This window comes from Perca flavescens, chromosome 7 (assembly GCF_004354835.1).
Source record: "Perca flavescens isolate YP-PL-M2 chromosome 7, PFLA_1.0, whole genome shotgun sequence".
NCBI lineage: Eukaryota > Metazoa > Chordata > Actinopteri > Perciformes > Percidae > Perca > Perca flavescens.
The window spans coordinates 16,032,732-16,050,613 of record NC_041337.1 but is presented as its reverse complement, the minus strand read 5'-3'; the positions used below and the strand labels follow the sequence as shown (position 1 = coordinate 16,050,613).

The following is a 17,882-nucleotide window of genomic DNA, read 5'->3' as shown; positions in this document are numbered from 1 at the left end:
CAAGCACCCGTCGGTTTCCAGCCGTTTGCACTTAACAGCATAATAACCTGTGAATACAGCTAAAGTAGGCTACAGCAGTGTACACAGACTTCACTGTCAGCGGAGCAACTTGCAACAATTTTCTACATTAGCCCATCTGTTGCGTAAATACGCACCAGATGTTAAATTCCCACTTACCATTTATCATGTTCTACTGCAGGATCCTCAGACAAGCAAAGACATCTCTATCAGTAGCAGGGAGGTCCAAGGAATTACTCCTGATCTGGCTGGGCTCATGGTCTCCAAAACGTTTTTTTTTTCAGTATTTTTACACTTCCTCAGGTGGATAGCTTAACGCGGTGGCGGGTAGACTTCCGATGTGGTGCTCCGTGGTTTCCAACATCACCAAAGTCACTGCTGCTCCAATTTCCTTTCCCGTCATGGATTGTTGACGCGCGGTTTAGGATTTCACCAAACTCCAGTCGAATCAAGTCGAGGACAACTTCTGCAATTAATCACTTGCCTTCATTCTTTCGGTTTCGTTGGAAAGACGTGAGGCCGAGGAGGAGTGGTGTGAAGAGCGGGTGGATTATTATTTTTTTTTAATCCAAAGCGCCGTTTGGGAGTTCACAGTGGGTGGCTTACATCCAGACTGCAGGCAAAAGTGGCCCAAATCTGATTTTTTTTTGGGTGGGTCAAGTGACCAGGTCAGACTTCAAAAGTAGTGTGGACACTCAAATCTTGCCCAGATCAGATTTCTTTTTTTCAAATCACATTTAGACCACTTCCATATGTGGTCCTGAATCAGAGGCAGGTCGGATTTTGTTTTCAATGCGGCCGCAGTGTGAACAACCAAGGCGGATTTAATGATACTTTGACGTCAATCTACATTGACATTTGTCACAATTATGCGCCGCTGGGGGTTAGCCCTAGACACAGACAGTACAATTAAAAACTTGACTAGGCCTACAAAATGGAGAACAGTGATGGAGGGTCAATGAGGTGACCTAGACTTATTTAATGTATGGGGAGATACTTCAATTCAATCAAAACTAGAAGTATCATACCGTAACTGCTCCGTTTTTGAAAAAATCGCAAACAAAATGGAAATCCACACAGACCTCTGTAGTGAATTTGCAGCCATAACCCGCAAAATGCCAAAATAGCTAATTTGGCTCTTTCTCTTCATTCTTCTCCTCCTCAGCACCTGCTCATTAATGTTACGCTGCCATTACACAAACGTTTTGAAATAAACGAAAATGCTTAATTCTTCCATAACCTCCCTAACTTTAGTGCAAAGCGTGCTGCGTCTGATGCCATTTGTATTGTTTCTTTTCAAACAAACCAGTTACATTGAAAAACCCCACACAGAGCAACCAAAATGCTGACCATGCATGGGAACTGCATGGGAGGAATTAGAGTGGGTACAACTCTTGAACTCACTAACAATCAGATTTGACATTCAAATCACAACAGGACATTATATAACAGGACTTGTTTAGGAAAATCAGGACATTTTGCAATGAACAGTTATTTTGTTTATTGGATGCCTGCAAAGTATTTCAACACATTTCAAGCATGCTAAGTAAAAAAAGCATATCACTACTAGAACATGAGAAAGCATGTAATAATCCCTGACAAGTGTATATACAATTACTTAAGAGACAGTCAAATCCAGACATGAAATAAAATTCCTCAAAAATAAGATTTAAAATTTTTTTTTTAACAAACAAGTTTTGACATTAACACCCAATACCTAAAGAGTTCAGTCCAGAGATACTGTAAAGGTGGAATCAACATGAGTGTGTTTTGCACATTTCTCTCTCACAGTACCCATTTAAGTTCATGTTTGTTTTACAATTTTCACAACGACTGAAATTTGAATTTCAACAGTAAACAGCAGAACAACTGACTGTCAAAGGGAAATCAAATCAAATATTTATCCTAATTTAGTAGAAATATAAAAGAAAATAACTGATTACCTCTAACTTTTAACCCCCTTTACTATAACACACCTACATCATTACTGGTGCAACTCACATTATATGTTGCACAGAGATCACTTGTGTGTCCTCTCCCAAACTTGGCTGGTACAGTGCTGCTGGAGCATGGTTTTCACACCATTTCAATTCAGCACACAGAAATGGCACACGCAGCTTATGCAGACCTGAACTGACGGCCACACGGACCAACAGCATGGCAAAACAATAGAGACTAGTAAGTGTATTTCACATGGGTGGTCATGGCTAGGTATAACTTTTGTTATAACAAAAAGGTACTGTACATGAAGATGCTCAATATGCATAGCATAATTCTGAAGGTGGTTGAGATACATATGTGCATATACACCAGAAGCTGAAAAGACTCATAGCTCTGACACAATTCTTTAATTCATGAAGCTGTATATCAACATTTTGCCTTAAGAAATTGTGCTAAAGGTTGATTTACAAAAAATTATGAATTAAGCCAGCACCTCAGTAGAGTAGGTGTGTTTCCCTTTAATTATTCTTTGAACTATTTAAACAACTGTTTAACTGTGATTTGCCAGATGCAGCCCAGTGTTGCAAGGAGAAGCAAACTGCTCGTGTAACATCTGAGCAAGTGTTTTCCAGAATGCAAGTGAAAGACTCAAACTAAGTGGAAGAAGGTTCTATGGTCTAATGAGACCACAATTAAACCTTTGCATCATCATACTACACTATATTTTTGCTGTAAGCAAAACCAGCCACATTACCAGAAACATACCATCTCCAGCATTAACCGATGGAGGCAACCTCACACTGTGGGGATTCTTCTCTGCTGCAGGCTCTGGGTAAAATGAGAGAACCTGCAGCACACTGCAAGCAGACTTGGAGAAGGTTTACTTTCCGGCAAATGCCAAAACGTAAAACCAAAGCTACGCAGGAGGGGCTTAAAGACAATAATGTTGTGCCCTGGAGTGGCCGATTCAAAGTCCTGAACTGAATCTGAAGACTTGAAAACTACAGTTCAATGACAGACCCTGTGCTACCTGAAAGACCACAGACCTAGCCACAAAAACCTACTACTGTTGCTACTACTTATTCACTTGAAGACGGTAATCAGTGATTTTGAGTTTTAAATTGGTACTTAGGTTTTACTTTGACATTAAATGATCGTTCTCTGTCGGTAAGTATAGAAACTGTGATTCCATTTGGTAAAACAATAAACTTGGAAAAAGGTAAGGGGGGGTATGTTTGAATACTTTGTATCTGCCACAGAGGGGCAAGTCCTGGTTGAGAACAATAGTTGAGCATGTCCATAGCTGTTTTCTGCTTGACTGGTGACTGCCAGAGTCCTCCAGGTGTTTTCAGTCCAAACTTTCCCCATTCTCAGAATGTGTTCTTGATCTTGCTGGCTACCTCTGCTAAGATCTCTCCTGTCTTCTTCTGCCAGTTCAGGACGTGTTTGGACTCGGCGCACCACAGCTCTCCATGGCGAGGCTCCGCATTCTCACAGCGCTTTCGCACCTCTTCCTGCTGTTCCTGATGGACGCAAACAAGCGAGTTTAGATAAAGCACCATTTGTAGTGGTAAATGATACAATGAGAATATTAGCTTCCCAGTGCAGTCATAGCTCTTAATACCTGATCAACTAAGATACATTAACTGAGCTTGCATTTGACTGCAGAATGCAATTGTCATTGTTTTTCAAATAAGACATGTAGTCAACTTGGAGCATGGTTCTTTGCAAGAACCTGAACCATCAAACATTGATTTTATAATGAACAATATGGAGAAAAATAAGGATAAAGTTATCTCAAAGATTTATAGTGTTTTTACTACAAGCTCAAGGGTAAATACAGACTATTTAAGACAAAAGTGGGAACAAGACCTTCAGATTGAAATACAGCAAGAAGATTGTTTTTTTTATTTGCAGGAAAGTACATATATGCTCTTATAATTTAAAGGCAAAAAATAAAGGGTCTATTATACCCCAGAGAAATTAAATCAAATGAACAGTGAAATATCATTCCTTTGTTGGTGTTGTAAGAAATACAAAAGGTACTTTTTTTTTTCATATGCTTTGGTCATGTGAACAACTTTCATTATTTTGGAAATTTGTTACCAAGATGCTATCTCAGTGCTTAAATGTATCTGTTCCCCTTTCACCTTGTTTATGTCTTTTGGGAACCAATATGTCTGACAAGTGGAATATACTGTATATGAAAGTATGTACATAGATCCTGCTTTGATGGCAGCTAGGAAATGTATAGCTTTAAAATGGAAGGCGTCCAAACCCCCAGCAATAGTCCACTGGTGGAATCAACTCTCAAGCTACTTTGTTTTGGACAGAATTTATTATAATAGTAAAGACAGAACCTGAGACTTTTTGAAGATATGGCAGTCTCGAAGAGATTTGGATTTTATACATTTTTACATTCATGTTAGGGATTATGATAAAAGTGTTATCGGAGTGCATTTATTATGTTGTTTGATTTGGTTGTTTTGTAGTTTTGTTTTATTTACTTTGTTTTAGTTTAATATGTTTGTTTATGATTACGGAATTTTTTGTCTGTGTCCTAGTGTCTGGAATATGAATAATGAGATGTATGTATGAAATATCTTCACACTGTTTATGTAAAAATAAAATAAAAAATATAATAATAAAAAAAGAATGCAATTGTCATTCTCCGTCAAAAGTGAACCGTGTGAGCTTGATAGTACTTCCATGTAAAGGTGACCCAGTGTTGTACCCAGATAAGGAAAGTCAATAATAAGATCCATACCTCGGTGCCATGCTGCAGCTCAAACTTGTAGAAGAGAGCCCAAGCATCTCCCAGGTCTGGCTCGATCTTTACGGTCCTCAGAAACCACTCTCTGGCTTTGGTGATCTTACGCTCACTCCAGAACAACCTAAAAAGGTGTGCACAAGAATGCATTTGAAATGAAATCCATGCCTAAAGGTTTGCTGAACACAGTGTAAAACCAGAACCGCGGAGAAAGAGAAAATATTATATAATAAAGACTAGCATTATAAGCAGAGCTTATTACTGAGAAAAAGAACAGTGAAAAGATGCTGGCATACTTGGCTACAGCGAGCAAGACATGGGGATCATGTTCACACTTCTTCAAAGCATCCACACTCTTAGTCTTCCTCTGGGGCCTTGCCTCCAAAAACACTGCCTCAGCCCACAGGATACCTTGTAGGAAGGAAATGGGGTGAAACAGAGAATTTGACATTAGGGACACATACATGAAGCAATTATAATCTGCAACCTAGACAATAGGAATACGGTTGACAACTCAAATATTCTCATTCAATTCATAGTTTTGTTCTAGATATTGTTTTGGAATACATTTAAATATACTTGAACAGGAATGTGGTACTGTTGTCTTGTGCAACTCATCTTACTGTAACTGAAAGATCACACGCAATTTTGATTTCTCTCTACCGTTGAGTATGACAGGAGAATAAATGACAGTCGGGTTAATGTAGAACAGATCAGGTGGTTGTGGTGGTTGAACAGGGGTCTTCAATGTTTTTTAAGCCAAGGACCCCTAAACTTAAAGACAGACGGATCAGGGACCCCTCTACTACATATATTGTATACATTGAGTTGCATATTAAACTGGGCCTACAATAATGTGTAGGGCAGCCTAAAGCCTTTATACATAACCTTTTTTACATAGAATACTAAGCTATTAAAACAGCCTAATACGTAATTGTTGGCATGATTTTATAATTAATGTTTTAATGTTAAAACATACATGTGACGATTCACTGTGTCTGTGGACGGCCTTAGTGACTACCTTACCTATAGGCCAGTAGGCCTATTATCAGTGGGGATTTATATTTGTTAATAATATATTCATGTTAAGACTTTTAAATTTTGGAAAAAACTTCAAAAATTAACAATAATTTGGAGGCCCCCCTGCATTGACTCTGAGGACCCCCTAGGGGCCCCGGACCCCGTGTTGAAGATCCCTGACCTAGAACATAGAGCCCTAGAACATGGACATTTTCAGACTTCTTAGAAATTCATTGCCCTATTAGGCTCTTACAAAACCTGTTCTGGTTATATTCTCACCTGAATTGGGGCATTCCTGCAGGGCTTTGGCCATCAGTGTGTTGGCGATGTTCTTCAGTCCAGCCCGGAACTCCAGTCTGACCGACTCCAACCTGGTTGATATGATGACATACAAATAATTATAGAGGCACAGAATTATACGTGTGTCAGTTTGATCTCATTTTGACATTGTTCCAAGTTTGTTTTTCTTTGCTGTTTTTAAGTTTAATTTTTTTAATGAATGTGAATGTAAAAGCATAAACATATATCAAGACAGGGAAATGAGGGAAGCCTCTTGAATACCAAAGTAACAATTTCTAATTGAAACAAAATTTGAACACAGGTGACACATTTTTATTAAAAGCTCTTTCTTGGGCAGCATTCTGCTTTTGCATCCAAGTGTATTTTCTCACCACAGGTCGGGGCCCTGGGGATTCTTGAGTCGGGCCTTTTCCAGGATTGCTCTGGCTCTGGTCAGCTGTCCCACTCTCTCTTCAAGACGAGACAGCAGCAACCACAGGCCGCCCGAGTGGGGACACTTTTTCAACTACGGAAACAGACCAGTCATTTACCACTTATTTATTTTGCCAATCATTAGGGAAACACTCATTTTCTATTCAAAGCACATGTGATCAAAAATGCACTTTTAAAGTGTCCAACACCATTGCATTGCTTCCCTTGCCTTTGTGGTTATTATAATAACCAAACCAACCCTTGCCTCTCCTCACCCCTTGGTTGTACGCCTCTCTGGCCTTATCCATGTTTTCACACTGCTCTTCTATCTGGCCTCTCATCATCCAAAGTTTGGGGAAGTCCTCGTAGTGTTTCAGGGCCTCGGTGCACAACTCCTGGGCAGCTTCTATGTTCCCCAACACCCACTCCAACTTGACTGACTTCATAAATACCTATAGAGATAACAAACACACATGTTTTTCAACCAGGATATATGTATAGACAGTACAGATCCATGAACTGAATAAATGAAATGTATTATATTAACATGGCACAACACAAATATTTTACAATACTTATATTGTAGCCCCAATTATGCAACGCAAATACCTTACCAGCTTTCAGCTGTATCAAATACCAACTTCCGAGGGCATAGCCTTAATGCTTCAATAACACCAAGCAGTTGTTTTATCTGACAGGACAATCAGTAGAGCCAACATTAAAGCTCTCTTACTCATACCTGTCAGCAAATACAATAGAGATAACTTAAGGGAGTGTAGCCAGGTCACCCGATAGAGAGAGTGATAGTTTAAGAGCACCGCTGACAGCATCTGTCAACCTGAGAGGTGCAGACTGTTTTGAGGTGTAGAAACTTGGCAAGCCTGAACCTGAGAAAGACAGCATTTGTGTAGAAGATATCTCAAGTACAATTAATTATTAAACACTTTAAAGCTTCTTTTTTTTTTTAAGCAGAGAAGAACAAAATCCTGATAAAGCCACCCCATGCGTTGCAGCTCTATTCATATCAACGTTGCATAATGAAAAATAAACTGTCAGTACTGGTACAGAGGGTCAGAGAAGGGCTGTTGCAGTCTCAATCTTCCCCTGTACAAATTAACTGCCAAGAAAGTTAGGGAAATGTGTGTTTATTCCATCAACCTTCTAAGGAAAGTACTCTTTTTTTGGTTGACATATCTTTTCAGGCTGTATTCGATTCCAACAAAACACAAAATAATATGGCACAAGACTGATATATTAAAAAGGTCCCATGGCATGACAATTTCACTTCATGAGGTTTTTTAACATGGTCCCCCAGTGGCTAGAAATGGCGATAGGTGTAAACCGAACCCGGGGTATCCTGCTCTGCCTTTGAGAAAATGAAAGCTCAGATGGGGTCATAAGGAGCAAGGTTACCTCCCCTTTCTCTGCTTTGCCCGCCCAGAGAATTTGGCCCACCCATGAGAGAGACATCATGGCTTTCAAACGAGCAAAGTGGCAGTTGGTCAAGGCCACACCCCCACCCTCCACCTTGCCCCCGATCCAGTAGGTTTATGTGGATTTCTACTCTTTTTGTAATGGATCCTCATGAAAGTTTGAAATAGGGAAATCACTCTCTCGCTCATACACATACAAACTCACCCTGGCGGTTGGGGCACTGCTGCGGGCCTTGGCCAGCAGTCGACGGGCTCTTTCATATTCGTTATTCTCAGACTCCAGCTTGACAGCAGCCAGCCAGATCTCTTCACTGTTTGGGTTAGCCTATTGAGGAAAACAGAGTTAAGACACAGGCTTGCATGGATACTAGGGCTGTCAAAATTGCTTAAAAATTACGTTAGAATATTCCCTCTAAAATAACAACGAATATTCGAACTATTCGAACATCTGGTTGCGCATGCATCCAAGGTGGCGCGCGACATCGTGACGTCAAAATTATGCAATATCCGGCCGAGCCGACGTCGCGCACGGCTTTTTTTTTGAGTTCGCCGACAACAGGACTCTCAGAGTGACTGCAGGTCTCTCTGGTAAACTTACCGGGTTAAGATGAGCTCTTTTATGGTGAAGGAAAGGCTCGATCCGACGAAGTAGGTCAGTGAATCACATCGAAGCATTGACGGCAATGCTGCTGCCAGTTCGGCCGTTGTTTACCTTTTTCTTCTTCTAGTCCGTAGAAAGGGCAGCGTCGGTAGCATTTGCTCATTAGCGCCACCGCTGTTCAGGAGAAGACTGCAGCTAGTGTCGCGACCACCAGCGCAGGTATAAACATTCACGGCGATCTCATGATGTCACATTTGTATGCGCCAGCTGGGCTGCGTCCGGTATGTAACGGCTTTCAGGCGCGCTAGTAAAGCAGACAGCCAGACAGCCTCTGCTACCGAGAGCGTTTTTTTTCCACTGTTTTTTTTTTTTTTTATTAGAATATTAATTTTCACCTTCGAAATTCGTTTTTTTAAAACTATTCGAATATATATTCGAATTTAGAATATTCGGTGACAGCCCTAATGGATACTATGTGAACAAGTCAAAGTTTGCATAAAAACAACAACATCATCATCACCTGGAAGGCCAGAGCAAGAATACTTCTAGCTGCAGGCACATCCTCAGCCAGCCACTTGGACTTGGCCCCCATCAGCCACAGGACCTCTGCCTTGGGACAGTGAGCCACGGCCCTTTGGAGCAGGGCCTCCAAAGACTCCCTGAGAGATGCAATGAGACATGAAGAGTGATGGAGGGGGAGGAGCACAGTGAAAGTTGATTAAGCACAAGAAAAACAAGGAAACAACAGAATGTTAAAGACAGACTCTTAATACAGGGATTCATTAAAACATTTACAAACTGACTACTACGGTTTGCTGTTTTGAAACTAAATCTGGTCACCTGGTGCCGTTATTCTTCTCAAAGTAAGCAGCTCTAAGCCAGACACTTTTTTTACTGGGGAACACCTGCAGAGCATGGGCATAGATGGCCCTGGCACACTCCAGCGCCCCATGGGCCACACACTGAAACACAACAGAAAAGCATCTCAGTTAAGTTAAACGCTGACAGCAAATAAGTATGTACCTTATCTAGGTGACTGATATATCGGTACTCACACTATCTGCATCCTCCATCCAGGTGTGTTTGCGGTCCTCCTCCTCGATGCCAATGCCTATGACGGCCCTTATCACGGCCTGGCAGGTAGCTACACTGCCTGCTTTGTCACACTCCTCTGCATCCTGCAGGACATGACAACATTTCGGAGGAAAAAGATTGTGGGTAGTATATGGAAGGGGAATGCAAGAGTTAAGACAAACTGTTGACCACAAAAAGTATAGTAGTTAGCAAATTCAGGGGAATGATGGCGATATCCATGTAGATGGCTTACGGTTTTTAGATAATTATGAGAGAGAAATTCTTGTGGGCAGAAAAAAAAAAAAAAAAAAAAAGGACTAGCTCAGGGTCCCATACACAAAAGCATTCTTTTAAGAATTGCCAAATCCGGTCATTTTTAAGTGAATCTGTTGTTTGTGTTGCAATGTGTGGCAAATGGCCTTAATAAGCCTACCACAATAACCACATACTTTGCCAGAGGTAGAAAAAGCTAGGTGGGAAGGACAAGAAAAGAAATCAATGTGAAATGGGATTGAAGGCCTAGGATTGCAAAACAACTGTGAACTGCACAACAAAATGTCAATCACAGTGCTTGCTTGTATTCTGTTGCACCCAGATGAAAAACCTTGGAGGAGCTTTGCCAAAGTATGCTGGCATGCTATCAAAGCAATGACAAACGCATGACGCAGTCTCTGCGCCCTCATACCAAGGTTTAAAGGCACATGCATTCATTTTGACCTCATAATTCAGAGGTGTCCTCAGTGTTTTATGATCTCTGTGTGTGTGTGTGTGTGTGTGTATATGTGTATGTATGTATGTATGTATATATATATATATATATATATATATATATATATATATACACACACACACACACACGTACGTATAGTAGAAACACCTTATTATGTAATCTATATATACAGTACAGTTACTGATTAAATATAAAGCCTTTGCAGTTTAAAGTAATGCTTCTGTCCTCTTTAACCTTAAAGATTTCCTATCCTGAAAGTATACCAATTTCTTATGACCTTGGGAAATTCATTTATTTATTTTTTCAGTGGAGGTTTCCCTCTGCCAGCCTCAGGAAACCCGCCTCACTCTCTATGAAGTCAAAATAACCACAAAGCGGCAGGAACACACCTGTATCCACTGCTCTCTGTTGATCTCCACGCCGTTGGCACGCAGAGAAGTGATTGCTCGGTCAATGATCTTGTCCACCATCTGAGTGTTGCTGTTGGCCTCCTCCAATTTAGCAGCAGTGATCCAGATGTGGCGATCAGTAGGGATGTTCTCTCGAGCTTTGTTCAGGACACGACGTGCGTTCTCGTACGTCTCTAACCGGGCTAGTGCCAACCACAGCTATAGAGGACAGACGGACATAGTTAGATATAGAGGTAAGTCCAATGGTTTATATATTGTATTGAAACATTTGAAACATTTTGCGGGGGAAAAGTGTAGAAAAACATCAGAGATCATTCTAGTCAATGCTAAAAAAAAAACAGCTCATGGAAAGAGTGTTCTGAACAGTGTTACAGGCAGACAGTAATTTTGATTTGGAGATAATCGTGTTATCATGTTAATGATTAGAGTAGATAAATGGTATGTTTCGCCGTAAGTCTGTGTTCATTATGGATGCGTTTACTTCTGTTGGCAGGCAACCTGATTTGCTTAACTTTCGCTCTCTTCTTCCTTATTCACAAATTAATTTGTTTGTACGACCCCTGGTGTCTCGGAGAATACTGCAACAAACAATGCCTTGAGCGTAAAAGTCTCTGTGCATGCTCGTAGCGGCCCGCACACGGTGTTGCGCTCAAGTATACCCAACGCTTTAGTCGTATGTGCATGGCTCATGTTGGGGGAGGGAGGGAAATTAAACGGCAGCTAAGCATACCTCCACACTTGTAGGGCAACACTCCACAGCTCTGCTAAGCATGATCCTGGCATCCTCTGGCTCCTCCAGCTCAACAGCTGTCTTCCACAGTCGAACTGACTTTGACACATTCTCCAGGGCTACATGGGTAACAATTACACAACTGTTAAGTCAATTCATTGACACTTTTATTCAAAATCATTTACAGTATGCAAGCATGTCCGTGTGTTGCTCAAGGCAATAAACTGTCACAAAATGTTAGGCAAAAAGAAACTTTAATACTAAACATACACAGACATTAACTACATTTACACTGGCAAGACATCTGGACACTTTAGATTTCAGAGCAATAAAAACAAACTGCATTTCCTGCATTAGTAGTAATAGTCAATAGTGTCTTAGTGGGAAGGCAGAGTGTTGTGTTTGTAATGGAGAAAAGTAGAGCAGAGGCAACTGAACATGTAGAGGCGGAGAGAGCTCTTCCACAAAGGAAGCTTCACATCCATCTCTGTCAGTGGGGTATGCTGCTGGGAAATATTGGTGTGTGTGTGTATATATGTGGGTGTATATGTGGATGTGTGTGTGTGTGTGTGTGTGTGTACATGCATGCGTGTAAGTGCATTGACACCATGGTTTAACAAGGGTTCCTGGCCTTGACGAGAAGCCAGAACCACAGCTGTCAAATGTATTCTTTATGAAATCTTTTATGTAATCTTATGTGTGCATGGACTGTCTGTGTGGGTGTTTGAAATGGGACAATGGAAAGATGGAGACTGGTTTTGAATTTTTTTTTCCCCCAGAAGAAATTAGTGTCTTCCTTTTGGCAGGGAAATTGTTACATATTCATTCATGTATGCATTGCTGAGAAAGCACACAAAAAGCTTCTCATAGAAACATAACAGCAAGGTATCTTTTGACTTCCTTACAATCTGACAATTGGGCGGCAACGGATTACAAAACTCACGATTCATCGGATCACGGTTTTGAGTCACGGCTCGGATCAGCACAAAAATGTTAAAGAACTGTCATAAAACACAGGGAGCGGAGTTCGCTTTCTGGGAAAAACAAATGACATTTACCTTGTTAATGCGTTTCTTGGGAATGTTTTAATCCAATCTTTTCCGTAAACTTAACTAGTCGTCGCCGCATTAACGCTCACTTTATGTCGCACATGTTCACATGAACATGCTCTGTTCACGTGAACAGTCAACTGTTTTTAACAGAAAATTGCGTTGCATGTATCTTTTCACAGCAACCCTCCATAGAGATTTATCAGCCTACTTTAAGCAACAGCAAACATTTGTTTCATACTATTCTTATGGTTAAACTTTGCAATTAATCCACAGTTCATATGCATTCCAAATCGTTAGTGTGGATCCGTACAGACCACGGATCAACTATGGTCCGTTACACCACTATACAGTCAGATTGTGTGTGTGTGTTTGTGTGTGTGTGTGTGTCTGTGTCTGTGTCTGTGTGTGTATGTATGTATGTATGTATATATATATATATATATATATATATATAAATAAAAATATATAATCTGGGAGCCTTACCCTTCCTGAGGACTCGTTTCTTGGCCCTGATGTCTGTCTCCAGCTCTGCAGCTCTGATGTAGATGCGGACGGACCCAGGCAGGTGGCGGACAGCTTGGGCTACCACGGCTTTGGCTGTGTCTCCGGGTTGGAGCCTGGCTGCCTCCAGCCACACATCCTCACTCTGGTGGGTCAAAGGGAAACGCTTACATCCACAGGTAGGCACGGACCAATTTCACCACTGCAGCTCAGCTGAATAGTACTATTAAGCTGAGCTGTAATTCAACTAAAAAGCTGGCAAAGCAGATTGACAGGTCTGCTATCTATCATTGATGTTATAGGTTTAATTTGCTTCTTCCTCCAAACATCAACCGATAACAAAACAAACAATACATTTAACACAATCTATGGTCTGGATGAGATAATGACCACCATCCTTTACCTTAGGACACATCTCTGTGCCTTTCATGATCAGGTTCCTGGCCACCTGCAGTTTTCCGGTCACCTCCTCCAGCCTGGCAGAGGCAATCCAGGCAGGCGGGTGATGGGGATTGGTCTCCCTCACAGATTTCAGTAGTAGACGAGCCTTCTTGATGTCACTAGACATGCAAAACCACATCCAAACCATCACACACACAACTTATTAACACAAATACCCCCTAGGAAATTATTCTTTCACCAGTGTGTCTCTACCTGATGTCTCCTCCATGTGTGGGGATCATGGAGTTGAGATCTGTCAGGTAACCCTTAGGATCCACCACTGTCTGCCCACTCACCGAGTCAGACACCTTAAGATTGAATAAAGCCAGACACGGTTAAGAGAAAACAATAAATCCTGTGTATCGACAGCACCGATATTATAATAGAACGAAGTAGGATGACCCTTAGTTACCTGGCTGAGTCTCATATCCATAAGTGTGTTCCTGGCCTGACCGATTTTCCTCATGTCCAGCTCTCCTGTTCCTGGTGTCATACTTCCTGGGTAAGGTGTGTTCAGACCTCCCAGCTAGTGGAGAGAAGAAACAGTGATAATGGAGGAGCATTATACACATTGTTTTGGCTTGGTGAAAAAGGTAATGAAACCTGGGCCAAGATCATATGACACTTTTCTCAGCACTGTAAATGATACTTGTGAACATTGCAAGTGTGAACGAGACTCTCCTGTGTTGCACGGCTGAACTAAACCAACTGGTGAAATCATTGTAATAATGTCAAATTCAAAAATGCAATGTGTACATGGCAGAAACTGACAACTTATCAAACAGGCCAACAGTTTACAATTACAAAGTTGTTGCTTTCTTTACAATATTTTAAAAATATATTTATTCTTAAATCAAAGTTTTGATAAAAAAATGTGCCATTCTGTGCAACCCAACTATGCAGGGACTACTATTCACTTAGATTACATGACTGCATGAAAAAACAAGAGCATTTGCAAACTGCATAAATTGCACAGTTAACGTTATTTGCTTGTTTCCAGTGAGATATCATGACTCCTGCTGGTGCAGGCTAAAACTACATCATGTGTTTTTATGTGAATGTCTACGGTATGTGGATGTGTGTATGTGTGTATACTGACCCCTTGCAGAGGGTCAACAGTGGTGTGGTTTTCTCCAGTCTGCAGGTGTTTGGAAAAGAAGCTGTCGGGGACAGGGGTGAGTTTCTCATAGCGGGGATTTCTCTGGCGCTTATTCCTGGCATCTCCCACCTCAGGGATGCTCAGCCACTCCTCCTCTGACACCTCTGACAATTTCCTCTGAAAAAGGAAAAGCAGAGAGAATAAAGACCGATGAAAGAGAGATGTGAAGCAACTTGGAATGTCGGCAATGTTTTTTTCTCTCTGATCATAGGACAGCATCATTTTAAAGCTACAGCTGATAAATGTCATAAAAAATAACTTTTTGTCACATTTGATCAAACTGTCAAATATATCTGTGAATAAAAATCACATTACTCTGCCTCCCCCTGGTGCTCCTCTAATTGACAAGGGTGTCAGTGTTCAGCTTTCCGCTCCCTTTTTGATTCAGCAAAGATTAGGGTTGTGTACCATTCACATTTCTATCGGTAGCAGTAACTATAATGCTACCTTAAATTTGGTTCCGGTACCCAACGGTACTTTTTTTTTTTTTTTTGTACTTTTGCACTGTTATAACAAAAAATTATTTCAGTTGTAAAAATAATTCCAAACATATTTATCCTATTTCATTAGAACATTTTGTTATTTATTTAGAACATTTTACACTCAAAACTAAATACACAAAACAAAAACCCCTCCCTCTCCCCTCCAAAACCTGTCTCTATATTGAATCAAATAATTATTAATTTCTTACATGGCACTGTAACTTTTATTCTTGTACATTATTCTATTTTAGCCGGTTTTATTTTCATGACCATTTTTAATTGTTCTTGTGTTTTATGTAAATAACAATGAATTGCCTTGTTGCTGAAATGTGCTGTAGAAATAAAGTTGCATTGCCTTACACCTCAGCCCGTCAGTCAGTCACCAGGGCATATAAACCACTCTTGTACCTGCTTGTTTTAGAGGAAGTGTAACGTCAACAGCAACGCGAACGCTTTTGGCTCGCCATTAATATATCGCAGTGAAAGGTGTCGCTTTACCGACATTGCCGTGACTTAAACAAAACTGTCGAGACAACGTAGTTCGCTCTGTCCGCACCTCTGATCGCGTGTGTCTCTATCAACATGCAGAGAGCGGAAAGATAAACTTGCCCTTACTCGCTCTCAGGTACCGAAATTTGGCACAGTTTGATTTAGCGTGTATCAGTCCACGGTGGTACCAACGTAATTTGGTCGGTACCCAAAAAAGTAGCGGAGTTCGTTACCCAACTCTAGCTAAGATGTGGTTTCTTTGTAACAACGTTATGGCAGCATACTGTTATTGTCTTGTGACAATCTCTAAAATCCAGTTGTAGAGATTTTCATAGTTTGGGAAGATATGGTTTTCCACCCAGTGACCAAATATATGTCCATAAAATGGTAAGAGACAATGTAAGAAGAGGACAGTATAGGAGAAATCTATGTGATCACAGGTGGAAAAAAGACAACAGTTTGGTGAATCATGTGCAATGTTTTACCTTTAGATCTGAAAACTGCTGCTGGATTTTGGGTCGCTCCATACGGTATTTCTCGATTTCTTCCTTCTCTCTCAGCTCCCTGAAAATAAACAGGACAGAATTAAAAAATACACTCACATGCAGTTTCAAGTGCACAGGATTTCAAACATACACTGTAAAATTTGGGAAGGATATGGTGTTCCCTAAAACTCAGGTAGGAAATTGACTAATTTTAGTGACCTTCTTTCTTTGCGTCTTTCGTCCATCCTCTTGTCCAGTGCTGCATATATGGCATCTGCTTCTTCATCATCCTTCTCATAGGGACCACTGGAGAACAAGCTACCTGCATATCCATTAAACTACAAGACACAATGCACCATAATGGGAAAAGAAATGACAAAGGAAATCATTATATAGGCAGAGTTATAGTCTGGTCAAGTTTAACTTTAATCTTGAGTGGATGAATGAAGTCCTTGCAAACATCCATATAAACATTGAATAACAGCTAGAGACAGTCCAATCATAAGCACCTCATCATAGTTTGTGTCGTTCAGATCTTCGTCATCATCATCCTGGTTCTTTTTCATTTGGTCCCCAACTGTCCTCTTCCCTGGAGGTGCATGTCGGTCATCCACTGGATCGTTGGCATCACGAGCAGGACCGATATCAGATCGGGTGGTGAAACCAGTTGCACTAAAGAAATGCAATTAATTTAAATTGTACATAAATAAACATAGGTAGACTTGTGATAAGCATACACTGGGATTTTTAACTGAATACATAACCAGCTTATGGTGGTTGCTTTACAAGTTTATATATGCTTTAAGCGATGTTTTGATAATGTTGCTGATTGACTAATTAACGTTAGATGATAAAATATAACGTTAATATAACAGGAGATACCAGTTAGCTAGCTATGTTACCAGCATAGAATTTCAATTTCAGCAGGCTATGCGGGGTCAGAAATAAACCGATAGAAAGTTAATAATTGGAGTGGCTGCCAGTTTTTACTTTAGTTTATTTGGCATTACGACACGGAGGACATCAAAGTAATGCAACAACTGATATTACCGACCTAGCTAGCTAATATCTTCGTTCATTTAACTAGCTAGCTAGCTAACGTTAGAATTGTGTGCCTAAATATAACTAACGTTAATGCATTAGTGCGCGTTGTTACGATGTCTTTTCACTTTAGCTCACTTGACAACTTTGGCGTATTACAGCGCAAGATAGTTTGCTGATGATGAGACTTAACAGCTAGCGATAGCTAAGTTAGGTAGCAAGCAAGCTAGGCATGTTAGCTTACCCTCTACCCAGACCGGGGACGTAGCCCAGCGGAGCGGGCATCCCCAGAAACGGCTTCTTCTTTTTCCCCATGAGCGGAGAGGCGAGGGGCATTATCGGGGGCCCACCACCAGCCCCCGCCGCCCCGGTGCCTCCCGCAGATGACTTGGAGACAATTTTAGGTCCTTGTTTTCCTGCAGCGTGGGCCATCGTTATACGCCAAAGACGAGGAGGCTAACTGCCGGATAAACAACAGTCAAACTTCCGTTAGTAGCAAACCCCGCCCTTCTCGAAATTCACGTTGATGTTTGTAACAGCGCCCCCGCAGGACAGGCAGATTTCTCTTTATTTTCACTCCTGTTATGATTCTCATTTAACGTTAGTAATACATTTTTGATGTGAATAATTTAACGTGACTATTTTTCCACGTCTCACCGTGTAACTATGTTCTTTAAATTACTTATTTCGAATATTTATTATGTTTCATACTAATATCAGTTTTCCACGGAAGCCCCAGGAGGGCGCCACATCCTGAAAAATAATAAGCCTATTTAACTTTTGCAACTATTGTA

The 17,882-nt window shown here is 40.9% G+C and overlaps 1 protein-coding gene across 1 annotated transcript; it reads right to left on the bottom strand.

The window, feature by feature from the left end:
- Positions 1-1,502: 1,502 nt before the first annotated feature.
- prpf6 (PRP6 pre-mRNA processing factor 6 homolog (S. cerevisiae)) lies at positions 1,503-17,570 on the bottom strand. The gene is made up of 21 exons (XM_028583496.1): positions 17,333-17,570; positions 16,557-16,719; positions 16,267-16,385; positions 16,048-16,126; positions 14,532-14,708; positions 13,845-13,958; positions 13,646-13,740; positions 13,395-13,551; positions 12,974-13,136; positions 11,439-11,557; positions 10,688-10,906; positions 9,550-9,672; positions 9,335-9,456; positions 9,015-9,153; positions 8,099-8,218; positions 6,736-6,912; positions 6,421-6,554; positions 6,029-6,120; positions 5,026-5,140; positions 4,727-4,853; positions 1,503-3,482 (listed from the first exon to the last, which is right to left on the bottom strand). Exons 1-21 carry the CDS (start codon positions 17,518-17,520, stop codon positions 3,330-3,332), a joined length of 2,895 nt encoding a protein of 964 aa, XP_028439297.1. The 5' UTR covers positions 17,521-17,570; the 3' UTR covers positions 1,503-3,329.
- Positions 17,571-17,882: the final 312 nt, after the last annotated feature.

Excerpts from the sequence above, each read along its gene's own strand:
- prpf6 (XM_028583496.1), bottom strand. The coding sequence starts at position 17,520 with ATGGCCCACGCTGCAGGAAAACAAGGACCTAAAATTGTCTCCAAGTCA. Across the intron at positions 9,457-9,549 it reads GGATGGAGGATGCAGATAGT|TGTGTGGCCCATGGGGCGCT; the intron begins GTGAGTACCGAT and ends GTTGTGTTTCAG. Across the intron at positions 3,483-4,726 it reads AGCTGCAGCATGGCACCGAG|GAACAGCAGGAAGAGGTGCG; the intron begins GTATGGATCTTA and ends TGCGTCCATCAG.